Below are 26,626 nucleotides of genomic sequence, written 5' to 3'. Positions count from 1 at the left end.
GTAGGAAACCTGGGTCCAGATCTGGCTTCATATACTTATCAGCCAGGTAAGTCACATCACCTGTTAAAGCCTCAGTTTCCCCATCTTTTAAACAGGAATACCATTTTGTACTCTGGCCTCAGAGGGTGGCAATGAAAGTGGCTTTGCAGATACACACGAGCTATTCTGTGTACAGTTACAGAGTGTACCATCCTACTGACAAATGGTGTCATCTCGGAGATTCTTAGATTCTCTTCCAAGTACAAAAGCCAAGTATCCATTCTGACTAGGGAGTTCTAGAGCATCAGTTTGTAAAGGGGAAACCTTCCCCCAAATGATCTTTTATTTTGTAGAACCTTATTTATAGCAAAAAAAGAATATGAGAATATAAGTTCTATTATATATGAATCACATATAATATAATAACTAAAAGAGCAGAAGTTCCTTGAGGGGAGGTACAGTTTCTTTTTGTCTTTCTATCTCCAGCACCTGGTACAATTCTTAGTACAGAGCAGTTGTCTAATAAACATAAAATAAGAATAAAATAAATGTAAAAATAAAAGTTGTTGACTGATTGAAATGAACAATCATTTTGTTAAGCAGCCGGCTAGGTTCTCTTTTTAATGAACATTCAGGAACTGAGACTTCATCAGATGGAGCCCAAATGAATTCCTGATAGCCTCAAACAGATTTTATAGTCTCCATACTTAGAAATCTTCCTTGTCCCTAATAAATTCCTTCTCATCCTTCTAAGAATTCTTTCAATGCTGCCTCTTCTATGAAACCTCTCCCCATAAAACACTCAAAATCAGTGCCATCCCACCTCTATCAATAGAGATCTTTTCTCTCTTGGAATTCACTCAGCATGTGGAGCTGAGTTCAAATCCTAGCTAGGTGCATGAATGGCCTTTCTTATGTCATCTTCAGCTTTCTATGCCTGGGTTTCTTTATCTATGAAATGAGAGGGTTGGATGAGAGGATACCAGAGGTCTTGCCCAGCTCCAAATCTTACAAATGGAGTCTTTTGTATTTGAGTCATCTATATCTGGGTCTTAGTCCCTAAATAATGAGTTTTATCTAAAGCACTACTTACCCCCGTGCCCATCACAGTGCTGCGAACACAAGCATTTAACAAATGCTCAAAGAAGGGTCTGATCCTCGGTCTCTAAAGGGAGCAGCCTGCATAGTCCCAGAATGCGAAGGGGCTCTTCGTGGCCATCTAGTCCAAACCATGTACGTAAAAGGAATCACCACTATCACATACTCCACAAGGGTCTTCCAACCTGTGCCCAACAACTTCTAGGAAGGGGGAACCCAGCCCTTCTGGGGAGCAGCCCGTGCCACTTGAGGACAGATCTAACTGTCCTCAGGAATTTTCTTCCTAACCTCAAGCCCAAAATGGCCTCTAAAGTCAAACTGAACAAATCTGATTTCTCTTTCTCATGATGGGCCTTCTAGTACCCAAACAGCTCTTCTGTTCCCCCAGACTGAACATCGCCAGTTCCTTCCAAGGGTTCTCCAAGGATATCTATTCTAGATCCTCCATCATCCATCCTAGTTGCCACTTTATGAATACTCTAAAGCATCTTCACATCCTTTTTTTAAGTTATTTTAAAAATATACAGCAATATAATATATAACATGACTGTAAAATAATATGTGATTTGTTATAAATATTTAATAAATTATAATAAATGTTTATCCAAGAGAAATAACTCTTGCATGAGTTATTTCCCAAAATCTCTCATTCTTTTTTTCTCTCCCTCCTAAGAAAGCAGGTAATAGGATAGAGACAGTACATTGATTATCATATAACATGTCCTTCTAAAACAGTGGTTCCCAAACTTTTTTGGCCTACCGCCCCCCTTTCCAGAAAAAATATTACTTAGCGTCCCTGGAAATTAATTTAAAAAAAAATTTTAATAGCAATTACTAGGAAAGATAAATGCACCTGTGGCCATCACCGCTCCCTAGATCACTGCAGCACTCACCAGGGGGCGGTAGTGCCCACTTTGGGAATCACTGTTCTAAAACTACAGCACCCAAATCTATTTTGATGAGGACAGAGTACAGAGGGGCTACCACATCCTGATTCTTCTCTTAAAGCCGCACAAGTTTGCATGAGCTTTCCAGGCTGCCGTGTTTATGGACAACTAGACAACAGTAAATAGAGGATGGGGCTTGGGAGTTAGGAAGACAAAGAGTTCAAAGCTTGCCTCAATCACTAATAGCTGTGTGAATGAAGGCAAGTTACTTTATGCTTCTTAGCCTCAGTTTCTTCATATGTACGATGGAAATAATAATAGCACTTGCTTCAAAGGACTATTATAAGGATCACATATGATATATGAAATGCACTTTGTAAACCTTCATGTACCATATAGATGCTATTATTACATAAACGCTAACTATCACAATGTTAATTTAACTTTTAATACACTAAAATCCCCAAATCTTTTTTTCAGATAAATAGCTATCCAACCATGCTTTTGTTTATAAAGCTGATTTTCTGTGGTAAAGTATAAGATGCCTTCCTGGGCACTAGCTCTTTTAGGATCAATTAGAATGAGCAAAACTTCCCAACTTCTGTATGGCCCTTTTAATAAACCCCACAGTCAAACTTCAGTTCTTTCAATTATAACTTGATTTAGTTTGTCTGGAATTTAACTTTTCAAATTCTGTGGCACTGATGTCTTCTCTCACCACATTTTTTCATTATTTCCTAGTTGGCTCCAAAAAATTTCACAAGACAATCTCTTTAAAATTCAATAAAAGGAAAGGCAGAAGAAGGTTACAAATGGAAGAGAAGCCGTGTAACAACCTTCTCTTAGTTATGTTTCTCTATTTGTATATCCTTGGAGAAATGAAAGAAAAAGCCTTTATTTACTATATACAAAGACCAAATACTATAGACAGAAAACAAAGCAAAGGCAGTTCCTGCTAGTCAGTCAATCAACAAGTCATTTTATTAAACACATCTGTGACAGGCAATGTGCTGAATGGTAGGGATAAAAGGAAAGGCAAAACCATAGTTTCAAGGATTTTACATTCCAATAAAAGGAGACAACAGAGGAGACCTGATGGTGGGAAATGGGGGTGGACAGACAGACACACACACACACAAATTCCAAAATGTTACAGAATAGTGGGACCCTTACAGAAGCAGATTGATAACACCTTTTCCAGGAACAATGGCAGAGTTGATTTGATAAGAGTTCCAGAAATAGAGGGTATGAAAAGAGGCATGTTTATAGCAGCAAGGCTCCTGGTGAAGCGATTCAGAAAATGGTAAATGAGTAAAGAAGGAAATAAATTAAGGCTGAGGTTGCCTGAAATAGAGGATCCATGGAATTGATCAATCGGGACCTAGGAACCCCAGGGAGGAAATTCTGGAAATAAAAGCGTTTGTTAAAGAAAGAAAAATTAAAAAAAAAAAACAAAAAACCAAACAACTCTAGGATATGATTTCTCTCTCTGTGTGACAAGGCTGCAGAAAATGATATTTAGGGAGTAACGTAGGAAATGAACCACCACTCTTCCAGCCTATCCCATGCATATGAAATATGTTCTCCTCTCTTCTTCCTCATTTCCTAATTATTATTTTTCTTTCCTTTCACAAAACCAACAAAATCAATCAATCAACAAAACAGGCAAATGTTGGTCTTTCTTAACTCCCTCTCTAACTTTTGAGAATAGTAGGATTCTGAAGGGAAATGTCTCTTTTCCCCTCCTTTCCATTGCTCAAAGCTTTCTAGATTTATTTTTACTATTATCTTTGCATTTCAAAGTTTTTACCTAGCTCAAGTATTTTTACCAAGAATCCTCAAAAAGTCTCTATTTTATTACATTTTTATTTTCTCTCAAAGGATTATACTTAATTTTACAAATAGGAAACAATAGATGGAGACAACAAAGGAGATTTGATGGTGGGAAACTTAATTTTACAAATTAAGTATTCCTTGTCTTTTGTAATATCATATTCTAAGATCTCCTCTCCTTTATAGTAGTTGCTGCAAGTTTTATAGAATTCTTTTTTTTTTTTTAAACCCTTACCTTCCATCTTGGAGTCAATAATGTGTATTGGCTCCAAGGCAGAAGAGTGGTAAGGGTAGGCAATGGGGGTCAAGTGACTTGCCCAGGGTCACACAGCTAGGAAGTGTCTGAGGCCAGATTTGAACCTAGGACCTCCTGTCTCTAGGCCTGGCTCTCAATCCACTGAGCTACCCAGCTGCTCCCAAGTTTTATAGAATTCTAACTGCAATTTCTTGGTAGTGGAACTCATTCTGGTTGTTTACAGTATACTCTCTTTGCCTGTTTTTGGATCTTGGCTATGGCATTCCTACGTATTCTCCTTTGGGGGTTTTCTTTCAAAAGGTGATTGGTGATTTTTTTTTTCTATTTTCACTTTGCCTTCTGATTCTAATAAATCTGGGCAGGATTTGTTTACAATTTGTGTTCAGGTTTTTTGTTTGATTGTGGCTTTCACTTAATCAGATGATCTCTCCTTGATCTGTTTTCCAGGTCAATTATTTTTAAAAGAATATACCTTACATCAGTGGTGTCAACTCAAAAAGAAACAGATCCCTGCTGGGCACATATTGACTTAGGAAACCACAAGCTAATATTATCATGCTGTACTATATTTTCATTTATTTTTCTTAAACATTTCCCAACTGCATTCTAATCTAAGGAGCATTTGGGGAATTTTATTCCTGCAAATTTGACACCTCTGCCTCACATTTGATTATTTTTTTCCTTCAATTTTTAAAATTTGATTTTGTTCTAATAGTCTTTGTTGTCTATCTTTCAGGGAGTCCACAATCAGGGTATGGCTTCCTACCTTCCTTTCTGAACCATTCGTTTGTCTTAAAATATTTTTTTCCCTAAATTTTCATTTCATTTATAATTTTCTTTTTTCTCTCTTACTTCACATCTCCCAGCTCTTATGATCAGGCCATATTTTCCCCTTATTTTCTATTTGTAGTTCTATGGAGATATAGTCTTCTTCTGGATTACCTCTTGAATTTCTCATTTATAATATTTTTTTATTGTATTTGGTGTTCTTCCTCTTCATATTTTTTAGCTTCATTCTTGGATTAGAATTTTGTGTATAAGTCCATTCCATCTGGCAGTCTTGGATCAACTGGATAGGCCAGCTTTGTTTGATCATGTCCCCTCTGTAGATTAGATACTGCCAGTCTGGATGGAGTGGCTGGTATGAGGCCCCATCCTCTGGCTCAATTTCTGGCTTCTGTTCTGAGTGGACAGTTGTCCATTGTAGGTTGTTGCATTGCTGGCCAGATTTTTGTGTTATTTCCCTTGCTAGATGCCCAATGGACTACATGTAACGTCAGACCTTTCTGATATATATTGATTTGTTTTACTGAATGCTATTTTTCCCCTTTAAAAATCTTTATACTAAGGGGCAACTCTCTGGGAGACACAAGGAGGAGGGCTACACCGAGGACTGTAGGTGGTTGAAGGAGCAGAGTGCTTGACTTCTGGTTAAGATGGCAATAGGAAAGGTCATAGAGAAGCCCGATTCTCCCACAACGACCCTTAAACTGTGGTTTCCTGTGCTCTGGGAAAGCATAGCTGAGCCCTGTCTCCCTGGGCACTAACCCTTCAGGAGGGATTCTGCCTCTGCTTAAATTCTCCCAGCCAGCGCCAGGATCCGACCTTAGGGACCCCAGGACTGAAGCCTTTGCGCAGATAGAGCACTCACTAGTCTCAGATCCATTTGTTTGAGCCTCTCTGGGACAACCACCTCCAACAGCTCTGACCCGGCTTGTGGAGACTTCTGTGCTCCCAGAGTTCAGGCTGACTTCACCTCCCCCCCAACCCCTGCCAGCTTCCAGGGGTGTCTGTGCTCACCCCAGCTTCCCTGGGGAGACCCCTCTGCTGGTTCCTGGCTGCTTTTGTGCCCCCCCCTCTGGACTAGATATAGGCACATCCAGTTCTTTTAGGTTTTCTTTGTCTTGGGTCTTTCTAGAGTCTTCCCCTAATATTTACTTGGGTTGATAGGGGGATAAAATAGGGTTCTCTCTAAGCTTTCCCATGACCATCTTAACTACAAGTCAAGCTTTTACCATCACCTACAGCTCCCAATACATCCTCCTCCTGCCTCCCAGAGAAAGATCCCTTATAAAAGCGGGGGGAAAAGACATTCACCAAAACCAGGCACCATATCAAAAAGATCTGTCCCGATGGGCAGCAGGAGCAGAGGGACGCCCCTTCTCCTGCCTCTTCTCTGGCTCCAGGGTCAGATGCATTCCATTTCGGTTCCATCGTTACTATTCTCCCCAAATCATCTATATTGTTTTCTGGGCTGCTTACTTCACTTTTCATCCGTTAGTCTAAATCTTCTTCTTCCTTTAAAAACCCTTTTACCTTCTGTCTTAGAATCAATCCTGTGTGGGATCCAAGGCAGAAGAGCGGTCAGGGCTAGGCCAGGGGGGCTAAGTGATCATCACCCAGCTGGGAAGCATCCAGGGCTAGATTTGAGCCCAGGACCTCCCGTCTCCAGACCTGCTGCCCCTTCGTCTAAATCTTCTAACGTGGATAAATGTAAAGTTCTATATGTGCTTTCAAAATTCAGCTTCACAAATACAACCAGGAGGCACAGACAGAAAATAGCCCCTGAGAAACAGCTCTAGAAGAGCCACCAAAGTGAGGCAGAGGTCAGTAGGAGGGACAATGATTAGAGGACAGAATCAGAGGGAAAGCACGCATCCTTCCTGGTGCCCTCTCAGTCATCAGCAAACAGCAACCTGGAAAGCTACAAGTACAGTCCGTGCTGTCCTCCTGTCAGGGAGTCTGTTTAGAACTCTTCCCAGAGGATGTCGGGGAAGGGCAGGCATAAGAGGGGAAAAGGGGTTATGTTTGGGCTGGATATTAATATTAAAGGTGTGGCCGCCAGGAAGTGAATTGGCAAATTCCAAAATAAAAGACCCAAGCCAGGATGACTTTTATGGTGGTTTATTTACAAAGAGGAATAGGGAAGGTAGGAAAAATGAAAGAGAGAGAGAGAGAGAGTAACTCTGGCCTGGTCTGGAGGCCCAAACCAGGCAAAGCTACAGGGGCCCCAACAAAGGGAGCACAGAGGTTAATTAAACAAGGCTTCTAGCCATGAGGCCTCCTCAAAGAAGAGAGGCCTTTTGAGGCCAGGGCCTCCAGAAACACCAAGGAAAAGGAAAAGTTAGTCAGCCTAACTTACCCACGTGGCAGTTCAAAAGGAAGCAGTCTGAGGTCTCACCTGAGCTCCTTTAAGGCCAGGCTCAAAAGGCCAAACTCCCCTCACAGGAAGTTACCATCATATTTAAAAGATAGTTTGTTTTGTCACTTCCTGCGTCAACCCTTCAGCTCTACAAGGACAAATGGCAGCCTCAATCTTGTTTCGGTCTGCCCAGGGGCAGCCACTTGTTTTTGATTTGTCACTCACTAGCACGTGTGGGTCACAGACCTCCCCCCTCGCCATTTAATTCTAAGTTGGGTGGGGTGACATATTCCTGGTGGCTAGAGTCTAAAGAATGATAAAGGGTGAGCTAATTCCATTTACACACAGGTGCTGTCTGGCGTTCCTTGTATCTAGACAAAATCTGAGCCTGGCACCCCGGCCCTCCTATCCAGAAGCTGGCACATGCACCCGGCCACTTCCCAATCTACCTTCCCACCCTGCAGCCATGTTCCACCTCTTGCTCAGGGAACTCTTCACGGAATCAACACACTCATTGTTTCTATAAAGGATATGTCAACTGTCTCATTGCCCCACTCACCATTCTTGTGATGATCCCAAACCAAAACAGTCTTCCCTGGCCTCCCTTCTAGAGGTTGCTTCCCCTTATTAGAAAATTCTCAGGGCAGCTGGGTGGCTCAGTGGATTGAGAGTCAGGCCTAGAGATGGGAGTTCCTAAGGTCAAATCTAGCCTCAGACACTTCCCAGCTGTGTGACCCTGGGCAAGTCACTTAACTCCCATTGCCTAGCCCTTACTACTCTTCTGCCTTGGAACCAATACATAATATTGATTCTAAGATGGAAGGTAAGGAATTGATACTTGTATTGATTCAAAAAAAAGAAGGGAAGGGTTTTTAAAGGCAAGAGAAAAAAAGGAAGAGAAGGGAAAGAAGTTCTCCTTAAGGATATGTATTGCTAATCCTTGGCATGGTATCTGGCACATGATAAGTGCTTAATACTTTGGCCATTTATTCATTCAATTCCATTAAAAAGCATTTTAAAGCACCTGTTATGTGCCACGTATCAAAAGAAAATAAAGCTCCGAAAAGCTTTTTCTCAGGAAACTGAGTATCTTCCATCAAATACTTTAGCAATTTCGGATAACTACAAACTTTGGTCAAATATCAACTTTGTAATATAAGAAATGCTAAAATAATAAATTGTCAACAGTGGAGTAAGATCTGGGGATCTGAGGAGGAAGGAAAGGGAATAAACATTCATACAGCACCTACTATGTGCCGCACATGTAAGTGCTTTTACAAATATTTCATTTGAAGCTTACTACAACCCTGAAAGATAAGTGTGACTCTGAACCCCCATTTTACAGTTGGGAAAACTGAGGTAAACAGGGTTAAGTGATTTATCCAGGGTCATACAGGTAGTAAGTATCTGAGGCTGGATTTGACTCAGGTCTTCCTGACTCTAGGCCCACTGCATTATCAGTAATTGTTTATAATGGACTACAAGCATCTAGGCAGCCACAGTGGATAGGACACCAGGCTTGAAAGTCAGGAAGACTCATCTTCTTGAGTTCGAATCTGGCCTCAGGCACTTGCTAGCTACATGACTCTGGGCAAGTCATTTAAACCTGTTTGCCTCAGTTTCCTTATCTATAAATTAAGCTGGAGAAGGAAATGGCAAACCACTCCAAGATCTCTACTAAGAAAACTCCAGATGAGGTCATGAAGAATCAGATGGGGCTGAAAAATGAACAATAACAACAAGTGCAGTACGAGCCAATGGTATAACATGGCAGCCAAAAAAAAAAGTGGGGCAGTTGGGTGGCTTAAGGAGTACAGCGTCAGGTCCTAGTTTCAACTCTGGTCTCAAATATTTTCTACTTGTGTGACCCTGGGAATGTCACTTGGCCCCCTCTGCCTAGACCTTACAGCTCTTCTGCCTTGAGACCAATAGCTGGAATTGAGACTAAGAAGATAAGTATTTTTAAAAATGTATTGTTCAAGTCTGGATGAATCACAAATGCTTAGATTTACAGCTGGAGGACCCCCAAAGGCCATCTTGACTGCACAGGGTGAGAGGTTTACTGGCTTCTCTGATTCATCCACATTGCTGCAGAGTCAGAATGCTGAACTCAGGTCCTTTGACTCCAAATGATACAACACTGACCGTCGCCTGTACTCTGTCCAGAAGAAGGAAGGTTCTCGTATAATTTGCTCTGGCCAGGCCACTTCTTGAGTACTGACTGTGTTCAGTTTGGGGAACTGCATAAGAACCAAAAATATTTGTAACAGCATTTTCTGTTGCAACAAGCACCTGGAAACAATGTGGACACCCATCAACTGGGAAATGGCCGAACAAATGATTGTATTCAAATGTAATGGAACATTTTTGTTCCATAAGAAATGATGAAAGGGAAAGATTCAAAGGAGTCTTGGAAGCCTGAAAAGTGAGCAGAACCAGAATTCAATGGCTACAAAAATGTGAAGGAAAACAACTTTAATGACTGATCTTGACTCCAGAAAATGAACGATGAAACATGCCTTCTATTCTTAGCAGAATAAGGCATTTTCAGACACAGCCAATGTGTGAATTTGTTTTGCCTGACCGTACTTTTTTGTTACAAGGGAAGACTTTTATTTGGGTTGGGGAGGCAGAGTGGGTGGTGGTGAAAGTGATGTCCCAACCACCCCCCCAAAAGGACTATCAATAAAACATAATAAAATACCCAGAAAAGCACAGAAAAGAATGTTTTAGAAGGGGACAGAGGCAAGCAGGGCACTACTCTAGGTATTATGTTAAATTTAATATACCCTTTAAAAAAGAAATCTTAGGATTTTTTTTAAAGAAAGATGATAAAGTGGAAAATATGGAGAAGATATCAACCAAGATGGATAGAAGACTAGAAAATATGACAACTGGTTGAAATACCTGGGGTTATTAAGACTGTAAAAGAGAAGAACTGAGGGGATTCTACAAGGAAGAGGGGTTAGACTGGTTCTGCTTGGCCCAAGGAAGCAGAACGAGAGGAGACAGCAAAGGAGTTTCATCGTCTTTCCACCCCAAAGCTGAAAGGGTGGCCTCAGGGATGGTGGATTCCTCCTCCCTGAAGGCCTTCAAGCAAAGCCTTTGGGGGGAGATGGAACACTACATCTGGGCAGGTGGGAGTAGGATGAGAGGGTGATTCTGGGATTCCCTGCTAATAAAAGCCCCTGCTTGGGGGCAGGGAAGAGAAATGCCCAACCCTTGAGAAGCTGATGGGCCAATCTTATAGTGGGTCAGATCGATGCGTGATGGGGCTCTATCTAGTCAAGTGCTCCAGGATCCTGGGTTATGAAATAACTTGATGACAACATGTACAATAGCAAAATACTGAATTCCAGTAATTTAGATTCTAATAGAGGGGGCGGTAGCCACAGGCTTGGGTACAGACATGAAGTTCATACAAGTCTGACATAAAGAGAGGCTGGAAGGGGAGGCACGAGCACTGGAGCCCAGGTTTAAAGGAAAGGACACATTCCAAGAGTCAGAGAAAGAAGGGAGAGCATTCCCAGACAGGAAGCAACCAGAGGCAGAGGCTGGCCCAAAAAGGACCTGGAGGGGAGCTTTAGGTAAACTGGAAAGGCAGAATGGGACCAAGACAGGAACTTCTATTAGATCCTAGAGGTTAAAAAAGAGCCCATTGGAGTTTACCAAGTAGAGAGAATAAGGGCAGGGTAACTGTAGACACTTCCTAGCTGTGTGATCCTGGTAAAGTCACTTAACCCCTTTACAATTTCTGCCTTGGAACCAATACACAGTGTGGATTCTAAGATGGAAGGTGAGAGTAAAAAAGAAAAAGAGTCTACTATGTGCCAAGAGCAGATACAAAGACAGAATGAAATAATTTCTATATTCTCAAGGAGTTTATATTTTCTTCTCCAGCTCAGTCACATTGTATCTTCCAATTTAAAATAAGTACATAAATATTTCTGACTCCAGCTCACAAGAGTTCCATTATATATTCACTGATTAAGTGAATAAATAGTTCTAAGGTCCTTACAATTCAGGCATCCCTCTTTAACCAAAGACCTTTGCCATTTTTTCCATTACATAAGTTTACACTGAAGTTGAAAAGACTAATTTCGCCAAATTGCTCTTCTTTATGAGTTGGTTCTTGAGGCACAATAAAAATGGGACAGGAATTGACCTCATGGGTTGCTAATTAATTACAATTTTTAAAAAAAGTTTGGCAGTACACTACAGCGTTAAAGAAAAGTTTCCAAGCAGAACTAAATTTATTCTTCCTCATTACGATGGCATTGTATAGATAATTATATCAACTATCCTCTGGGAAGAAGTACAGGCTGTTTACTCTAATGGAATACTTTGCGTACAGAGTGAACGACTGATGACTAAATGGAATTCTTTTTTTCCTTGCCATTGAAAAACAAGTTCTTCTTGCTGCAATTTATTTGGGCTTCATGCTACATGCATATATTCAAATCCTTTTTATCAGATCTTGAATACGAAGCTATTAGTTTCCAGATGTTTTATGCCCTCCCCACTTTTTTGCTCAAATTGACTGTTTTAAGACCCATATGAGCTAATATTAAATCTCTTCAGGGCATCTACTTCATTGTATTTTAATACTGCTGTAATGAAGTTTAAATAAACAGAAAAGAACATTTTGGAATTGGCTACTTTCCCATAAGACATCATGTTTGCTCTTTTTATACAAAAGAAACTTCCAAGCCTTGATCAATTGAAAAAGTCCCAGCTTCTCCTATCTTTTAACTCTTCAGAAGATTAGTCTTGTTGATACTGTAATAAGATTTCCTATTCGCTAAACTCATCAAAATAAATTATTATGGTCCCTATCTTTATGGATCTGTGACGTCATTCTGCCAATCAATAAGTAATTCTTAGATGCCTACTATGTGTCAGGCACCAATAAGGAAATATCAAGTCAATACAGAGTGCTTTGGTGGGAGAGAGAAAGGTAATGGACAAAGGACTATTAACTGGGGAAATGAGGAAAGGCCTCTTGAACTAAGGAGCCTGTGAACTGAGCCTTGAATGGAGTCAGGGGCTCTGCATGGCAAAGGTGAAGAGGGAGGGCATTCTAGGCTGGGGAAAGCGGTGTCCTGGGAACTGTAATTAAGCCAATTTGGCTGCAGCCTAGGGGAGTAATTATAATCAGCCTAGAAATGCAAAGATTCTAATTGCCAAGCGGAAGAGCCTGTATTTTTTGACAGAGAATAGGAAGCCACTGGAACTTCTCGTTTTTCATCTGGCCACACTACTTTGGGACTCTCCAGTCTATCCAAGGAAGCCCATTTCTGGGGTAACCTCATCATCCTGTAAGACTTTCTTGGTACTCCCCCTCAACACTACCCTCTTCCTCTTTGATGGGCATTGTGCCATGAATTCCAAACATGACCCCTACCCCTGCCCCACGACTGATTTTCTATTTCCTTTTAGGGTCTTTCTTCCCCTATTGGAGAATGAAAACTAATTGAAGCCATAGATTATCTTTCTTTTTAATATCCGAGTATCCCCATGCTTAGCAATAATAATACTAATTATCAGTGCCTGGCACATAATAGATACTAATAAATGTTTGCTGATTGGTTAGTTCACATCAAATCTGACAGCTATGGGAAAACAGATTAGACAAGGGAGAAACAGGATGTGAGGAGACTACGTAAGAGGAGGGCCTGAAATAGGGTAGTTTAGGTGCAAGAAACAAGAAAGGGGCAAATAGAGATATGGAAAGAGGCAGAATCTATAAGACTTGGTGACTGATTTATTGAGGGAGAAGGAAGAGGAAGAGTGAAGAACTGAGAACATCTCCTGGTTAGAAGCCTATACAGGGCCAGCTAGGTGGCTCAGTGGATGAGGAGGAGATGGAGATTCTGGGTTTAAATCTGGTCTCAGACACTTCCTAACTATGTGACCCCCATTCATCTGTCTTAGGATCAATACTATGTATTGGTTCCAAGGCAGAAGAACAGTAAGGGCTAGGCAATGAGGGGTCAAGTGACTTGCCCAGGGTCATACAGCTAGGAAGAATCTTGCATCCAAAAGACCTCTCATCTCCAGGCCTGCTATATAGTCACTAAGCCACAAAGCTGTCCCTGGAAGGGAGGGAGAGAAGGAAGAAAAGAAGGGAGGAAAAAAAAGGGAGGGGGGGAAGGAGAAAGGAAAGCAGGAAGGCAGGGAGGGAGAGAGAGAGAGGAAGAGAGAAAGAGAAAGAGAGGAAGAAAGGAAGAAAGAAAAAGAAGAAAGGAAGGAAGAAAGAAAGAAAGGAAAAAGGAAAGGAAGGAAGGAGTGAGCCTATTCTAGAGGAAAATATAATGACTGCAGTTTTAGATATACCAAGTTTAAGATGTCTGTAGGATATCCAAGTGTAGATATGGTAATGTGAGACTAGAGATAAGGCTAGATATATAGATTTGGAAGTTATTTGCATAGAGATCCTACTTGCCAAACAAGTACAAACAGAACCATAACAGGAAAAGCCAGTTAGGAGAATATCCAGAAGAACGGGATAGCCAATCCACCAATTAATCAGCCAACCAAAAGGCATTTAATAAGTGCCTATTATGTACCAGTCATCATGCTAAGTGATGGGAACAAAAACCAAAGATGAACCAGTCTCTAACCTCAAAGAATTTATATTCTATTCAGAGACTCAATACATACATATGTAAGGAAATAGAAAAGAAAAAGAATAGAGTAAAAACTAATTAATTTGGGGAGGAAGCACTGGCATTGGTAGTGGATAGGGTGTTCAAAAATTAGGAAAAATCTCAAGTAGGAGAAGGCATTTAAACTGAGTTTTGAAGGAATCCAGGGCTGATTCTAAGCAGCAGGAATGAAAAGGGAGTGAGTCCTGGACATGGGGAACCTGCTTGCATGAAGGGCCTGAGACAGGAGATGGAATATACTGTATAAAGAAGAATTAGAAGCTATGTCTTAGTGGCCTTAGAGTAGGAGAGTAGATGTGTATAATAAGCCTACAGAGCTTCAAAGGCTGAGTAAAGGTTTGCTTGTTTGTTTGAAACAAATGTTTACCTTCTGTCTTAGTATCCCTTATAAGACAGAGGAGCAATAAGGGTTCGGCAATCAGGGCAAAATGAACCTGCCCAGGGTCATACAACTAGGAAGTGTCTGAAGCCAAATTTGAACCCAGAACCTCTCACCTCCAGGCTTGGTGCTCTACACACTGCTATGTAACTGACCCTTGGGGTAAGATTGTGAAGCACTTTAAATGACAATACCCTAGAAGTAATAGGGAGCCACAGAAGTTCATAAAATAGGGAAGTTACATGGTTAGATCTACACTTTTGGAATTACATAATGGAATTAATGTGAAACAGAAATGCCTTACCCTACAAAAGAAAACTACTGCAAAAATATGAAAGTTATTTGAGCCCGTATTATGTGTTAAGAGTCTATTCCAGGGGTTTCTGAGAGATACAAAGATGCCTGAAACAAGGTTCCTGACCTCAAGGAGTTTATGATTTAATAAAGAAAACAAGACAGAATCAAGTTATAGACATATAACAATGAAAGACTGAAATGATAGTTCAGGAAAGTGACATATAGGACATTACAAGTCGGTACGTGAATATCTGCCAAATCAATTCTAAGTATTTTTAGCTTAGTGTTTAGTTGCGTTTTTGAGTGTTGGTCAGGTAAGGTTTGAAGGAACAGGTAGCATGGGAACATTTGGGATGATCAAGATTTAGACAGTGAAGGTATTCATCCCCAGGATGAAAGTGAGATCATCTGGTATTAAATGGAAAGAACAAAAGCAAAATCCAGTATGGCTGGAGTGGATGACTGAATAAAGGAGGCACAGGAGTTAAATCAGTAAATGTAGGTTGGTACATGTTTCACCTGGTGGCCAAAGATTCTTTTCATCTCCTCTTGGGCTGCTCAAGCAGTGTCAGATTCTTTTGGAACACAGCCACCCTTGGCAGGACTCTGGGGAAGGGTTATCCTCTCTCACCCAAAACATATCAGCATTACAACTTTTTCAGAAACATGGCAGTCCAAAGCTGGGGCCTGCAAATTTCTAGATCTGTTCCTCTGTGGAGCACTGAAAATCAATAAAGATTGGCCCAGCAAGCTCTTCCTGAAGCAGGTCTCTGCTGTCTCCCACCAGCTCCCAGCAGTGATGTTTCCCATCAGCAAAACTCCCAGCAAAACAGTTGCAAAGTCTCCTCTTCTCATTCCCTTTTAAAAGTGCAATGCCTCTTTCAAGCTATAGATGGCACCAAAGAGCAATGAAGTCTCCTTCAGCCAATAGCTGAAGGCAGGGCAATGCCTCTCTCCCAATCAGCGGAACTCCCTCGCAAAGCAGCTGGAGACATTTTCTGTGAGATATCTTAGCTGGAAGCAGAAGCTCCTTCCTCCTATTTTACTCTGTCTTGGTTCCACTGCCCTCTTCTCTGGCTTCTTTTGCTTCCTCTTTTGGCTGATGATTTCAAATTTGCAGGGCCTCCTTGAGAACAGAGACCCACCTCTAACTCAGGGTGAAAAACTGCAGGCTATAATTCCATCCAGTACAGAACAGACAGACAACACCCACATTTTCCCACAGTCCACAGAAAAGGGCCCATAAACACTCTGCAATCATATGAAAAGGAGCCAACGGACCAATTCTATTCAGTAAACGTTTATTAAGTGTCTACTCTATGCCGGGCCTCGTGCTAAGCACTGGGGATAAGAAAAGAGACAAAAGACAGTCCTGCCTTCAAGGAGCTTATAATCTATCAGAGAGAGGAAACTAAACAAGCTATACATGAGAAAAACAGGGCCTAATTCAAAGAGGGAAAGCCCTGGAATGAAGAGGGGTCAGGGAAGACTTCTGGTGCAGGTGGGATTTTAGGCAAGACTTAAAAGGAAACCAGGGAAGTCAGGAGTTGGAACAGATCTTGCCTTTCTTCAAAAATTAAAGAACTGAACACTTAGGAATCAATAAATAAAAGCATTGGCTTTAAATTCCCATTTTCTAATAGGATTGAACCTGTGATATCATTTAATACAGGGTACTCCATGTAGAGAAACTCACTTTAAATGCACCTTTTCTGTAACTAATAATCCTAAAAAGTTGCCTAAAATACTGAGAGGTGAAGAGATTTGCCCAGGATTAGATAGTCAGTATTGTGTCAGATCTGGGATGCAGATCCAGATCCTTCTGGCTTCAACACTCGCTCCTTACTAAGAATAGCTTGGCTGCCTCTAAAAAACTTTTTTGAAAAGTTTAAAACTAAGATTCTCCCAAAAGTTATATATATATATATATATATATCAGTTATATATGACAATATTCCATGGATGAGGCAATTAGGAAAGGCAGTGATGAAATGCTGGACTTGACATCAGAGAGACCTGAATTCAAATCCTCCCTCAAATACTTAGGAGCTTTGTGACCCTGGAAAAATCACCTACTTTTCCAGCCTCTGTTTTCTCAACTGCAAAACAGAGATAATAAGAGCACCTACCTCACAGAGTTGTCAAGGATCAAATAAGGTAACAAACCTAAGCCATTTTGTAAGCCTTCAGACCTTGAACAAATGCTATTATTGCTATCACCAATTTGAGCAACCTTCTCCCCAATATGTGTTGATCACAACCCATCCCTCACTTTCTATCTCTTGGTCTCTGATCCTCCTGGGGCACCAATGCAAGTCTTGGGCTACTCTTCATCGGTGGGCCCTGCTCTCTCACTCCATGACCTTCATTTCCAACCATTCATCTCTTGAATGGTATCTTTTACATCCCTTTTTGCTTCCAAGTTGTCACTGGAAACATACTAAAGCTTGTTTATACCTAACCCACCATGTTTTTCCATTGTCTTTGGTAAGATCTTAAAAAATGGGTTTTTTTTGTAGATATGATGGTAATACTTAGAAAATCCTAGAAAATTAACTAAAAAACTAGTTGAAATAATTAACAACTTTAGCAAAGTTGCAGGATATGAAACAAATTCATTGAAACCATTAGCACTTTAATGTATTACCCACAAAGATCAACAAAACATAAGAAAGAAAAAAAAGTTGCATTTATAATAACTGAAGACAATATAAAATACTTGAGAGTCTATCTGCCAAGACAAATCCAAGAAATATATAAATGCAATTAAACAACATGTCACACGGATACGGTCAGATCTAAACAACTGGGGAGAACATTAATTGTTCATGGGTAGGTTGAGCCAATATATTCTGGAAGATGTCATGGAGGCAACCTTGAACAAAGTCCAAAGAGAATGATTCTCTATAATAGATTTGTAGGTCCTCCAGGCAGTACATAGCACTGGGCTGACTGCATCAAATCCTAAAATGGTACAGAGGCTTCTTAATCACATTTGTAATCACCCTAAAGACCTTTTGGTCTAATAATAAATATCTGCAAAGAGAAAAAGTAGATGAAGAATATTTTTTTGTTTAAACCAGTTATTTCCAAATGTTTTTGACTCTGCACTCCTAATAGCAATAATATTCTCTGCAAAATCCCCAATGTTTATTTACTTGTATTAGAGACATATGCTATAGTACTAATATTTATATACATCATAAAAAGGCACAAATGATACATTTTTAAAAGATTAGAAAAAAAGATGATCAATTCTGGCCTCAGATACTTCCTGGCTATGTGTTCCTGAGTAAGTCCCCCCATTGCCTAGTCCTTACTGTATTGGAACCAATATACAGTATTGCTTCTAAGATGGAAGGTAAAGGTTTTAAAAAATTAGTTAAACAAAATAAATGTTTACGCAGCTTTTTGTAGTAGGTGTGACCATAGAAGAAGATTCAGTGTCCTCTGGGACTTATCCCTAATCTTACCTGCAAGGAGGTGCACAGAGGTGAAGCTCTTCTCCAGTTTACCCAGGAGTACAGTCAGAAAAGAGTCAGAAGCGAGAGAGGCGACATCTTTAGAGCTTTGATCATATACCACCACCTTTGGATTGCCATCAATGTCAACCTGAAATACAAATAAATGGGCTATATGTGGAAGAACAAAATGAGAGCACACCCCAAACTCCACCGGTTAGCAATTCATAATCCTAAAACAGTTGTCTTGGTAAGGAGGTAGGTAGGTGGCATGCTAGGTCTGGAGTCAGGAAGACCTGAGTACAAATGTGGCCATAGACATTTATTAGATGTTATGACCTTGGGCAAGTCACCTGACTTCAATTTGCCTGTTTCCTCATCTGTAAAATGGGGATAATAACACCACCTACCTCCTCGGGTTATGAGGACAAAATGAAATAATAACTGTAAAGTGTCTGGCACATAGTCCGCACTCTATAAATGCTAGCCATTATTTTTGTTACTGTTTGCATCTATAACCCATATTGAGTTTCATCTCTTTCAGGGTCTTTGATGTTTCCCACTTTGTTTGTGGTTAGAATAAAAAGGCCAAATGATTAGATAGAGAATCTCACCAATATTCATTCTATTCATAAAGGACAATTTAGAGGGGAAAATATGATGCTATTTCCGTCTGAATTCAGCTCACCTTGATCATTGGAAATCTCCTTGTAAAAGTACCCACAGAGAGAGAGAGCAGCAGCAGAAAACCAGAATATACAGAGAACTGACACAACACGAACTCTAAAGATCTAAAGTTATTTTTTTTAAATGTTTCCTATAGGAAGGTAGCTATCAGCAGGAAATTATTTTGTAAAATATTTCAGGGGCAACTTTTCAACTCAGATTTAATGAAAAAATTTATAAGAAAAAAGAATGACTTTTTAACTGTAAGGCTGAAACGAGGCCAAGTTTTTTGTCTCAATCTACAAAACTGATGTTTTATTTGTCCCTTTAATTTGTATATTGTTTCACTTTTTTCCCCCCTCACAGTACTTTGAAAAATGAAAAATGGTGTTTAAGGAAGAGGCAGTAGGAATGTAGAAAGAATGCTGGGTTTGAATCCAAATCCTGCCGCTTACTACTTGTGTGACCTTGGGCAAGTCATTTAAGTTCTCTGGGTGTCCGTTTTCTTATATAAATTGGGGCAGGACAGGGAGTGAATTAGACAATGTGTAAAATATCATGAATGATGTATAAATGAAATCAATAAAAGTTACTCAACGGGCATGGTGGTAGAGAGAAAATAACAAGAAGCTTATTTTCCAGAATGCAAACTTGTTTTTAATTGAGAAATATCCTTGACCAGAACAATAACAATAATGCTTCTTCACAGATTCCAAGGACTCGATGTACCAAAGCTAGAAGCATTTTCAACTTTCACAAATTACTTTTTCCGGCAGGTCGGAGAAACAATTTAGTTCAAATCGTTCCTCATTCAGAGTCTCCGTCTAGGAGGAAAAGAGAGAAGTTACCTTGTGTTTGGCAGAGTGCTGGATGAGCTCCGTAATGAACACTTTGTCCTGCTGGAGCCTGCGCTTCATCAGCTTGGAGCAGTTGATATTAATGGCTTCCAAAATGTGGGACGTATTGTATTCCACAAAGGGCCGGCTATCAATTAGGAGGACTTTCTCGGTTCCACTTTCGAGCAGAGCCACCAACCTCTCGGTAACAATTTGAGTCCCAGTCATCTCATCAGCCATGTCAACAATAAGTCCTCTTTTATTACCTCCGTTTTAATTTGCCCCGATGATGTAATGGTTGTGTACTCAAAGGCTTAGCCACTCCATTGTGCCCAAGAAGTATGAGGTCAGCCTGGTAGCGACTGGCAAAATGAAACTTAAACCCATTTTCAGCAAGAGTCCTCCAAGTGAATGTCTCTTTCTCTTTCCCGTGGATATGCTGTCACAAAAGGCTCATTCCACAAAGCGGCCCCTCACATTTGATTCATAAAGAGATGACTGGAGTAACCATTTCACGACTCCAACAAAAGATGCTTTGGGGCTACCCCTGCATTACCTCATCCTTTTTTTACCTCGGCACCCTCTCACCAGCAGCTTTACCAGAGACCGAGAGCCTATGTGATGAGCAAAAACATGGGAGACAGGAAAGAAAACAAAGAAGGAACATTAGATTACTGCTGTCTAGGAAATTCATAATATTTACATAATTACATTTGGCACATGTTTCATTTAGGCAAAAAGAAAGTGAATGGGCTTAAAACCTGCCCCCCCCCCCAAAAAAAAGCACAGGTAGCAGTGGAGATTTATGGGGAACTCAAAATGGTCAAATGTCAATGTGGGCCCATAAAGGTAGCACCATGAATGCTGATGTCCGGAAGAGAGTGACTAAATGACTTTGGAAAGGGGAAATACCTCCATTATATTTGCTTTTATTTGGCAAAATCCTTAAGAATGACCAGGTAGTTCCAGGACAGAGAGTTCTCTAGAGCAGGAAGAGGAAATATTCTATACCTGGAAAGAGGAAGGCAGAGACAGACCGAAAAAGAGACAGAGATAGACAAAGAGACAGACATACAGAGACAAAGAGAAACTGACAGAGACAGAGACAAAAAGAGACAGACATACAGACACAAAAAGAAACAGAGACAAAAAAGAGGAAGACAGATGGGATGGACAGAGGAAGACATACAGAAACAAAGAGAAACAGTGTCAAAAAAAAAGACAGTTACAGAGACAGAAAAACAGAAATTCACAGACAGAGACTAAGGCTGACAATATCCATAAGAGAGTACAAAGTGAAGAATAAACCAGTAGTAGTCTCATTAAATGGGGGGAGGAGGATAAGAAAGACAGGCAGGCAAACTCCAGGGTTTTAAATTACTTTTGCCATTTAGCTATTAGGAGGATCAGCCTGCTAAGTGGTATGGCAGATGGAGTGCTGGCCTCAGACATTTACTAGCTGTGTGACCCTGGACAAGTCACATAACCCTATTTGTCTCAGCTTCCTCATCTGTAAAATGAACTGGAGAAGGAAATGACAAACCAGTATTTCTCCCAAGAAAACCCCAAAAGGGGTCCTAATGAGTTAGGCAGAACTGAACAACAATAAATTAGGAGACCTAAATATAACTTAATGACTTTGTCTTGAGGCATTTTCTGGAGCAACATATTGATTTTGATTCCACTAAAAGGTCTTTATTTCCTCTTTTTTTCAAATTGGATGATGCTTACCCTCTCTACTTCATGTGGTTGTTGTGAGAATTAGATGAAATAACAACTACCAGAAGTTTTGCAAATCACTTGCCATATGTTATTTTATCCTCAAATCAACCCTTGTAAAGAAGGTGCTGTTATTATTCCCATTTTACAAATCAGGGAACTGAGGATGAAAGAAACTAAGTGACTTCTACAGGATCATCCAGCTAGTCATCTTCAAAGCAGGATTCAAATTTAGGCCTTTGTGACTCCCCATCCAGCACTTTCTCCTTTCTAGGCACCAAGTGAGGCAGCTGGAGGGCTGCTTCACAAGCCTACCTGGTCCATTTCTTAAATGCTACTTGAATGCACGGAGGCTTTATACATTTTAAAGTAGTAAATGTAAGCCAATTTTTGCCACAATGCATTAGCTCCAGTATCAGAAATTTAAAAAAACAACAAAAAACTATGATACTTCACACAGAGGAGGACAAGGGGAACATCAAATTTCTAAAATAGAATCTTTTAACATTTTATTTATTTTTAAGAGTTGTTTTAAACCCTTACCTTCTATCTTGGAATTGTATATTGGTTCCAAGGCAGAAGCGCAGTAAAGGTTGGGCAATGGGAGTTAAATGACTTGCCCAGGATCATATGGCTAGGAAGTGTCTGAGGTTAAATTTGAACCCAGGATCTTCCCAATCTAGGCTTTCTATCCACTGAGTCACCCCAGCTGCCCCTTCAAATAGAAATAATTGTAAAATTTAAAAAATTGTAAGAAAATATGAAAGGAAACAAAGCAGTATAATGAACGAGTCCCTAGAAAGAGAAGTCCCTTTCTGACACATGATAGCCCAAATATTTACAAAGTATTCAAAGGTCAGCAAAGTAACTTGCAGATACTATCTACTCAATTCTGCCAATAACTCTGGGAGGTGAGTGCTGTTATCCCCATTTTACAGCTAAGTATCCTGAGGCTGACAAAAGGGAAGCTGAGTTCCCCACCATTTAATAAGGGTCAGAAGTGGGGTTCAAGTTCAGGCCTCCCCAATGATGAGCATCTTCACATTCGGGCTCAGTGAGCCAGGACAAGCGTCCTTTAACCTATCAGCGCCTCTAACATCCTCCCCTACAAAGATGGGCTCTGGGAGACGGAGCTTCCACACCTAATGCTTCCCACACTGAGGAAATGACAGGTCCAGACTCATCTCCACAGTAAAATCCTTTTAAGATGCTGAAGTTTAACACCGGCATGAAAATTGGCATGTCTAGCGTCTCAAAGACATCTGAATGCTCCCACACAAAAGCGCCTAATCCTTCAGGACTCTCACAGCCAAGCTTTTCTCAGATAGAGCTTAAAGAACAATTCATTACGGACATATTTCTTGACTTCTGAGAAACTAAACCTGTGTTATCTCATGTTTTTAGAATCTCAGAGGAGCAAGAAGGGGAAGGTGGTGAAATGGGGGCAAAACAATTGTTTCATCCAGTCAATCATGCTGCAGCACTGTTCTGGGCCTCGGGCGTAGCAACTGGTGCTCGGCCCGTCTCAACCGCTCCCGTATCTTTGCCAAGAAAGCCACACGGACAGTATGGCGCACGGGGTCACCAAGAGTCAGGCATGACTAAATAGCAATGACAACAAGGATGTCCTCCTCCCAAACCAAGGCTCACTTGCTTGCTTTTTAAGTAACTTTTAATTTCTGTCCTAGCATCAATTCTAAGAAAGAAGATCAGTAAGGGCTAGGAAATTGGGGTTAAGTGACTTGCCCAGGGTCACTACTAGGAAGTGTCTCAGGCCACATCTGAACCCAGGAATTCCCAACTTTAAGCCTGGCTCTAGCTCTCCCCCCTTTCTTAACCCCTACCTTCTGTCTCAGTATCATTTCTAAGATAGAAGACCAATGTTTGCTTGCTTTTTCTTTCTTTCTTAACCCCTACCTTCAATTTTAGTATCATTTCTAAGATAGGAAACCAATGTTTCCTTCCTTCCTTCCTTCCTTCCTTCCTTCCTTCCTTCCTTCCTTCCTTTCTTCCTTTCCCCTTACCTTCAGTCTTAGTATCAGTTCAAAGATAGAAGACCAATGCTTGCTTTCTTCCATTCTTTCTTTCTAAACCTTCAAATATTGGTTCCAAGGCAGAAGAGAGATAAGGGCTAGGCAATGGGGGTTAAGTGACTTGTCCAGGGTCACCCCGCTAGGAAGTGTCTCAAAAGCAAGGCTCTTTCTAAAGGGATATGTTGTTCTCAGAGTAATTGTACTGGGAAGGGAACCAGACTGAAAACAGCACATGGGACTAGATGGTGAAGTAGACCAAAGCACTGGATTGAAGGTTCAAATCTGACCACAGACCCTTACTAGTTGTATGACCTTGGACAAGTGATTTAATTGCTATTTCAGTCTCCTCATCTGTAAAATGGGAATAATATAACAAACCTGTACTTCTCTGGGTTACTGTGAAAGTAAGATATCTATAAAGTGTCAAGTGTAAACCTTAAGGTACTAAATAAATGCTGCTGGCTGATAAGGATGACAATTAGTCCATTAGCATCCAGGTGGCAAAGGCAGTAGGAATTTAAGAACAAAAACAAGATGGTGCTACCTCCACAGGTCCTAAACTTTGACTCTAAACCACTGATGCTGAGAATCAGGATAAGATAACATCTTCCATTGGGTTAGCAGATCAAGGAAATACAAAGAGGAAGAAGAACGTCCGTTTATAAGAGGTGAATTATATAAAACTGTCTGTCAAATCCACTTGGCTTTGGCTAAACTCACAAGCTTGAACTGCTGAAACAAGCTGGGGGTGGCAAGGGAAATCAGAGAATAGAAAAGAGAAGAGAAAACTGGGAATCGAATTAGTATCTAGCATTTAGTACAGTGGCTGGCACAAGGCAGGCACTCAATGAATGTTTATTTATTTATTTATTTACTTTACCAGTTACATGTAGTAACAAATTTCCACATAAGTTTTCCAAAGTCATATGATCCAAATTGTCTCCCTCCTTCCCTCTCCAGAGCTGGCAGTCATTCAGTCTGGATTATATATGTATTATCATGCAAAACACATTTCCATATTGTTAATTTTTATAAGTGAATAATCTTAACGAATGTTTATTGGGGGATAGGTAGGTGGCTCAGCAGAGTGCCAGGTCCTGGGTTCAAATCTGCACTCAGAAACTTCCTAGCTGTGTGACCCTGGGCAAGTCACTTAACCCTCATTGTCTAGCTCTAACTGCTCTTGTGCCTTGGAACCAATACACAGTATTGATTCTAAAGTGGAAGGTGAGGGTTTAAAAAACGTTTTATTGATTGATTGCTATAAGCTCTTTTATTAGTAATAGCTAAAGAACATTTTTAAAAGTGTCTTTTGGCAGAGATTTAGTAATAAAATGCACCTAAAGAACCAGATTTCCACTAATCTTTTAAATGAATGTATTTGGAAACCAGCTTAGTGTTAAGAGCCGATTAAGATCACCCCAAGAAGCTCATGACCAAAGTGCTGGCACTCGGGGGAATCTTTTTTTTTCAGTCACAGCATTTTGTGAAGATCATCTGTGGGGGGTGGCGCGTGAACGCCTGGCATGTACATGAGAGGAATTTCCATCCAGATGAAATCCTAAGTGCATATATTATAGAATGAGTAATAACATAAGATTGAGGCAGCATCACACAATGGGATACACCAAGAGTTCTCAAACATTTTGGCCTTTGGACCCATTTACAGTCTTAAAAATTACTCTGCCTCCCCCAAGAGCTTGCATTTATATGGGGGGAGGGAGGGAGGGAGAGAAGAGGGTATGGAAGGAGGGAAAGAGGAAGGGATGGAGAGGGGGAAGGGGGAAGGGAAGAATGGAGGGAGGGAGGGAAGGAGGCATAGAGAAAGGGAAAGAAGGAGGGATGGAAGGAGAAAGGATAGAGGGAGAGAAGGAGGAAGGGTAGGAGACAGGGAAGGATGGAGGGATGGAGGGAGGGAGGGAGGGAAGGAGGAACGGTAGCAGAAAGGGAAGGAGAGAAAGAAGATTTATTAAGTAGCTACAATGTGCCACTGTGCTAAGTGATTTACAAATACTCTGTCATTTAATCCTCCCCACAACCCTGGGAGGTAGGTGCTATTATTACCCTTATTCCAAATACATGAAAACAGAAGCAGACAGAGGTTAGGTTGACTTGCTCAGAATCACCAGAGTAGTAGTAAGTGTAAAATGATGGATTTAAACTTGGTCTTTCCTGAATCTAGAAGATGCAGTAGATAAGGGGCTGGATCTGAAGCCAGGAAGACTCATTTTTTTTTTTTTAATTCAAATCTGGCCTTAGATACTAGTTACAAGACAATCAACCCTGTTTGCCTCAGTTCCTCATCTGTCAAATGAGCCAGAGAAGGAAATGGCAAACCACTCCAGTACCTTTGCCAAGAAAACCCCAAATGGAGTCCTGAAAAGTCAGATACTATTTAAAACAACTAAATAACCCCCCCCCAAAATTTACTTAAACCTCATGAAAAAATTTAACCTATTTTAAAAGTAAAATTTTAAAAATAGACATAAAATCCAAGTGGAAATGTTTTGTTTTGTTTTTAAAAACACCAACTCTTAAAGTGTGTGGTGACTGGGAATGAGGTTAAAATGTATTTTGAAAACATCTCCATTCAGAGACAATGCTATTATCACGCTCATGGATAGCAAGATGAAAAACAGGTTTTCTTATCTTAGCACCTGAACTCTGTGTGTGTGTGTGTGTGTGTGTGTGTGTGTGTAAGCCATGCATACTGTATGGTCTCACAGTGCGAGGGAGAGCCTCGTTTCTTACAAAGAGTTCACTTTTGGGTTTCCCCTCCAAAACTTGAAACTCTACTGGTAACTTTCACCCTTCTTATTTCCCTGAAAACAGTGAAAGGTCCAAGGAACATGTTGTTTCTATCACACGAGAAATAGAATTATCAAAAGATCACAACACCACAGTGCTAGGGCTGCAAGAAACCTTCATCATCGAAACCAACTCAATTTACAGCTGAAGAAACTGAGTCAATCAAGTGACTTGTCCAAGGACACACAAACAGTGTGCCAAGCATCCAACAGGTCCTCTGACCCCAGAGCCATCATCCCATCCTTTGCTGCCTCTTCCTAAAGAAGAAAAACAAAACTTGCTTCTATCTCAGCTTCCCAAGCTTGTCACAAGACACATATAAGTTCCTATATTAAAACATCTATATCACACACTTTCCTGCTTCTCAGAGAAAGCAGATGAGAAATCCTCTTTCCCGATTTCCCCAAATGCTGGCATGATACCTGTGCCACAGTAACACTGGAGAGCATCCATTAAAAAAATGAAAAAGGTAACTTAAATTATACATCGGTATTTTGTACCAGAGACAAAGTGCCTCATCCTAATATATCTCTGCCAACAGGAGAGATGGCAAGAGATTAAGTT

The 26,626-nt window shown here is 40.6% G+C and overlaps 1 protein-coding gene across 1 annotated transcript in view; it reads right to left on the bottom strand.

The window, feature by feature from the left end:
* The window catches only part of DUSP16 (dual specificity phosphatase 16), an 86,701-nt gene that overhangs the window by 18,970 nt on the left and 41,105 nt on the right, over nt 1-26,626 (bottom strand). The window contains exons 2-3 of the mRNA XM_044678805.1: nt 19,515-20,116; nt 18,013-18,151 (exon numbers count right to left, since the gene is read on the bottom strand). Coding sequence (XP_044534740.1) covers nt 18,013-18,151; nt 19,515-19,742 — 367 coding nt within the window. The 5' untranslated portion in view covers nt 19,743-20,116. The remainder of the gene's footprint in view (nt 1-18,012; nt 18,152-19,514; nt 20,117-26,626) is intronic.

The sequence above is a fragment of the Gracilinanus agilis genome, chromosome 5 (genome assembly GCF_016433145.1).
Source record: "Gracilinanus agilis isolate LMUSP501 chromosome 5, AgileGrace, whole genome shotgun sequence".
NCBI lineage: Eukaryota > Metazoa > Chordata > Mammalia > Didelphimorphia > Didelphidae > Gracilinanus > Gracilinanus agilis.
This window is presented reverse-complemented; position numbering and strand designations above follow the sequence as displayed.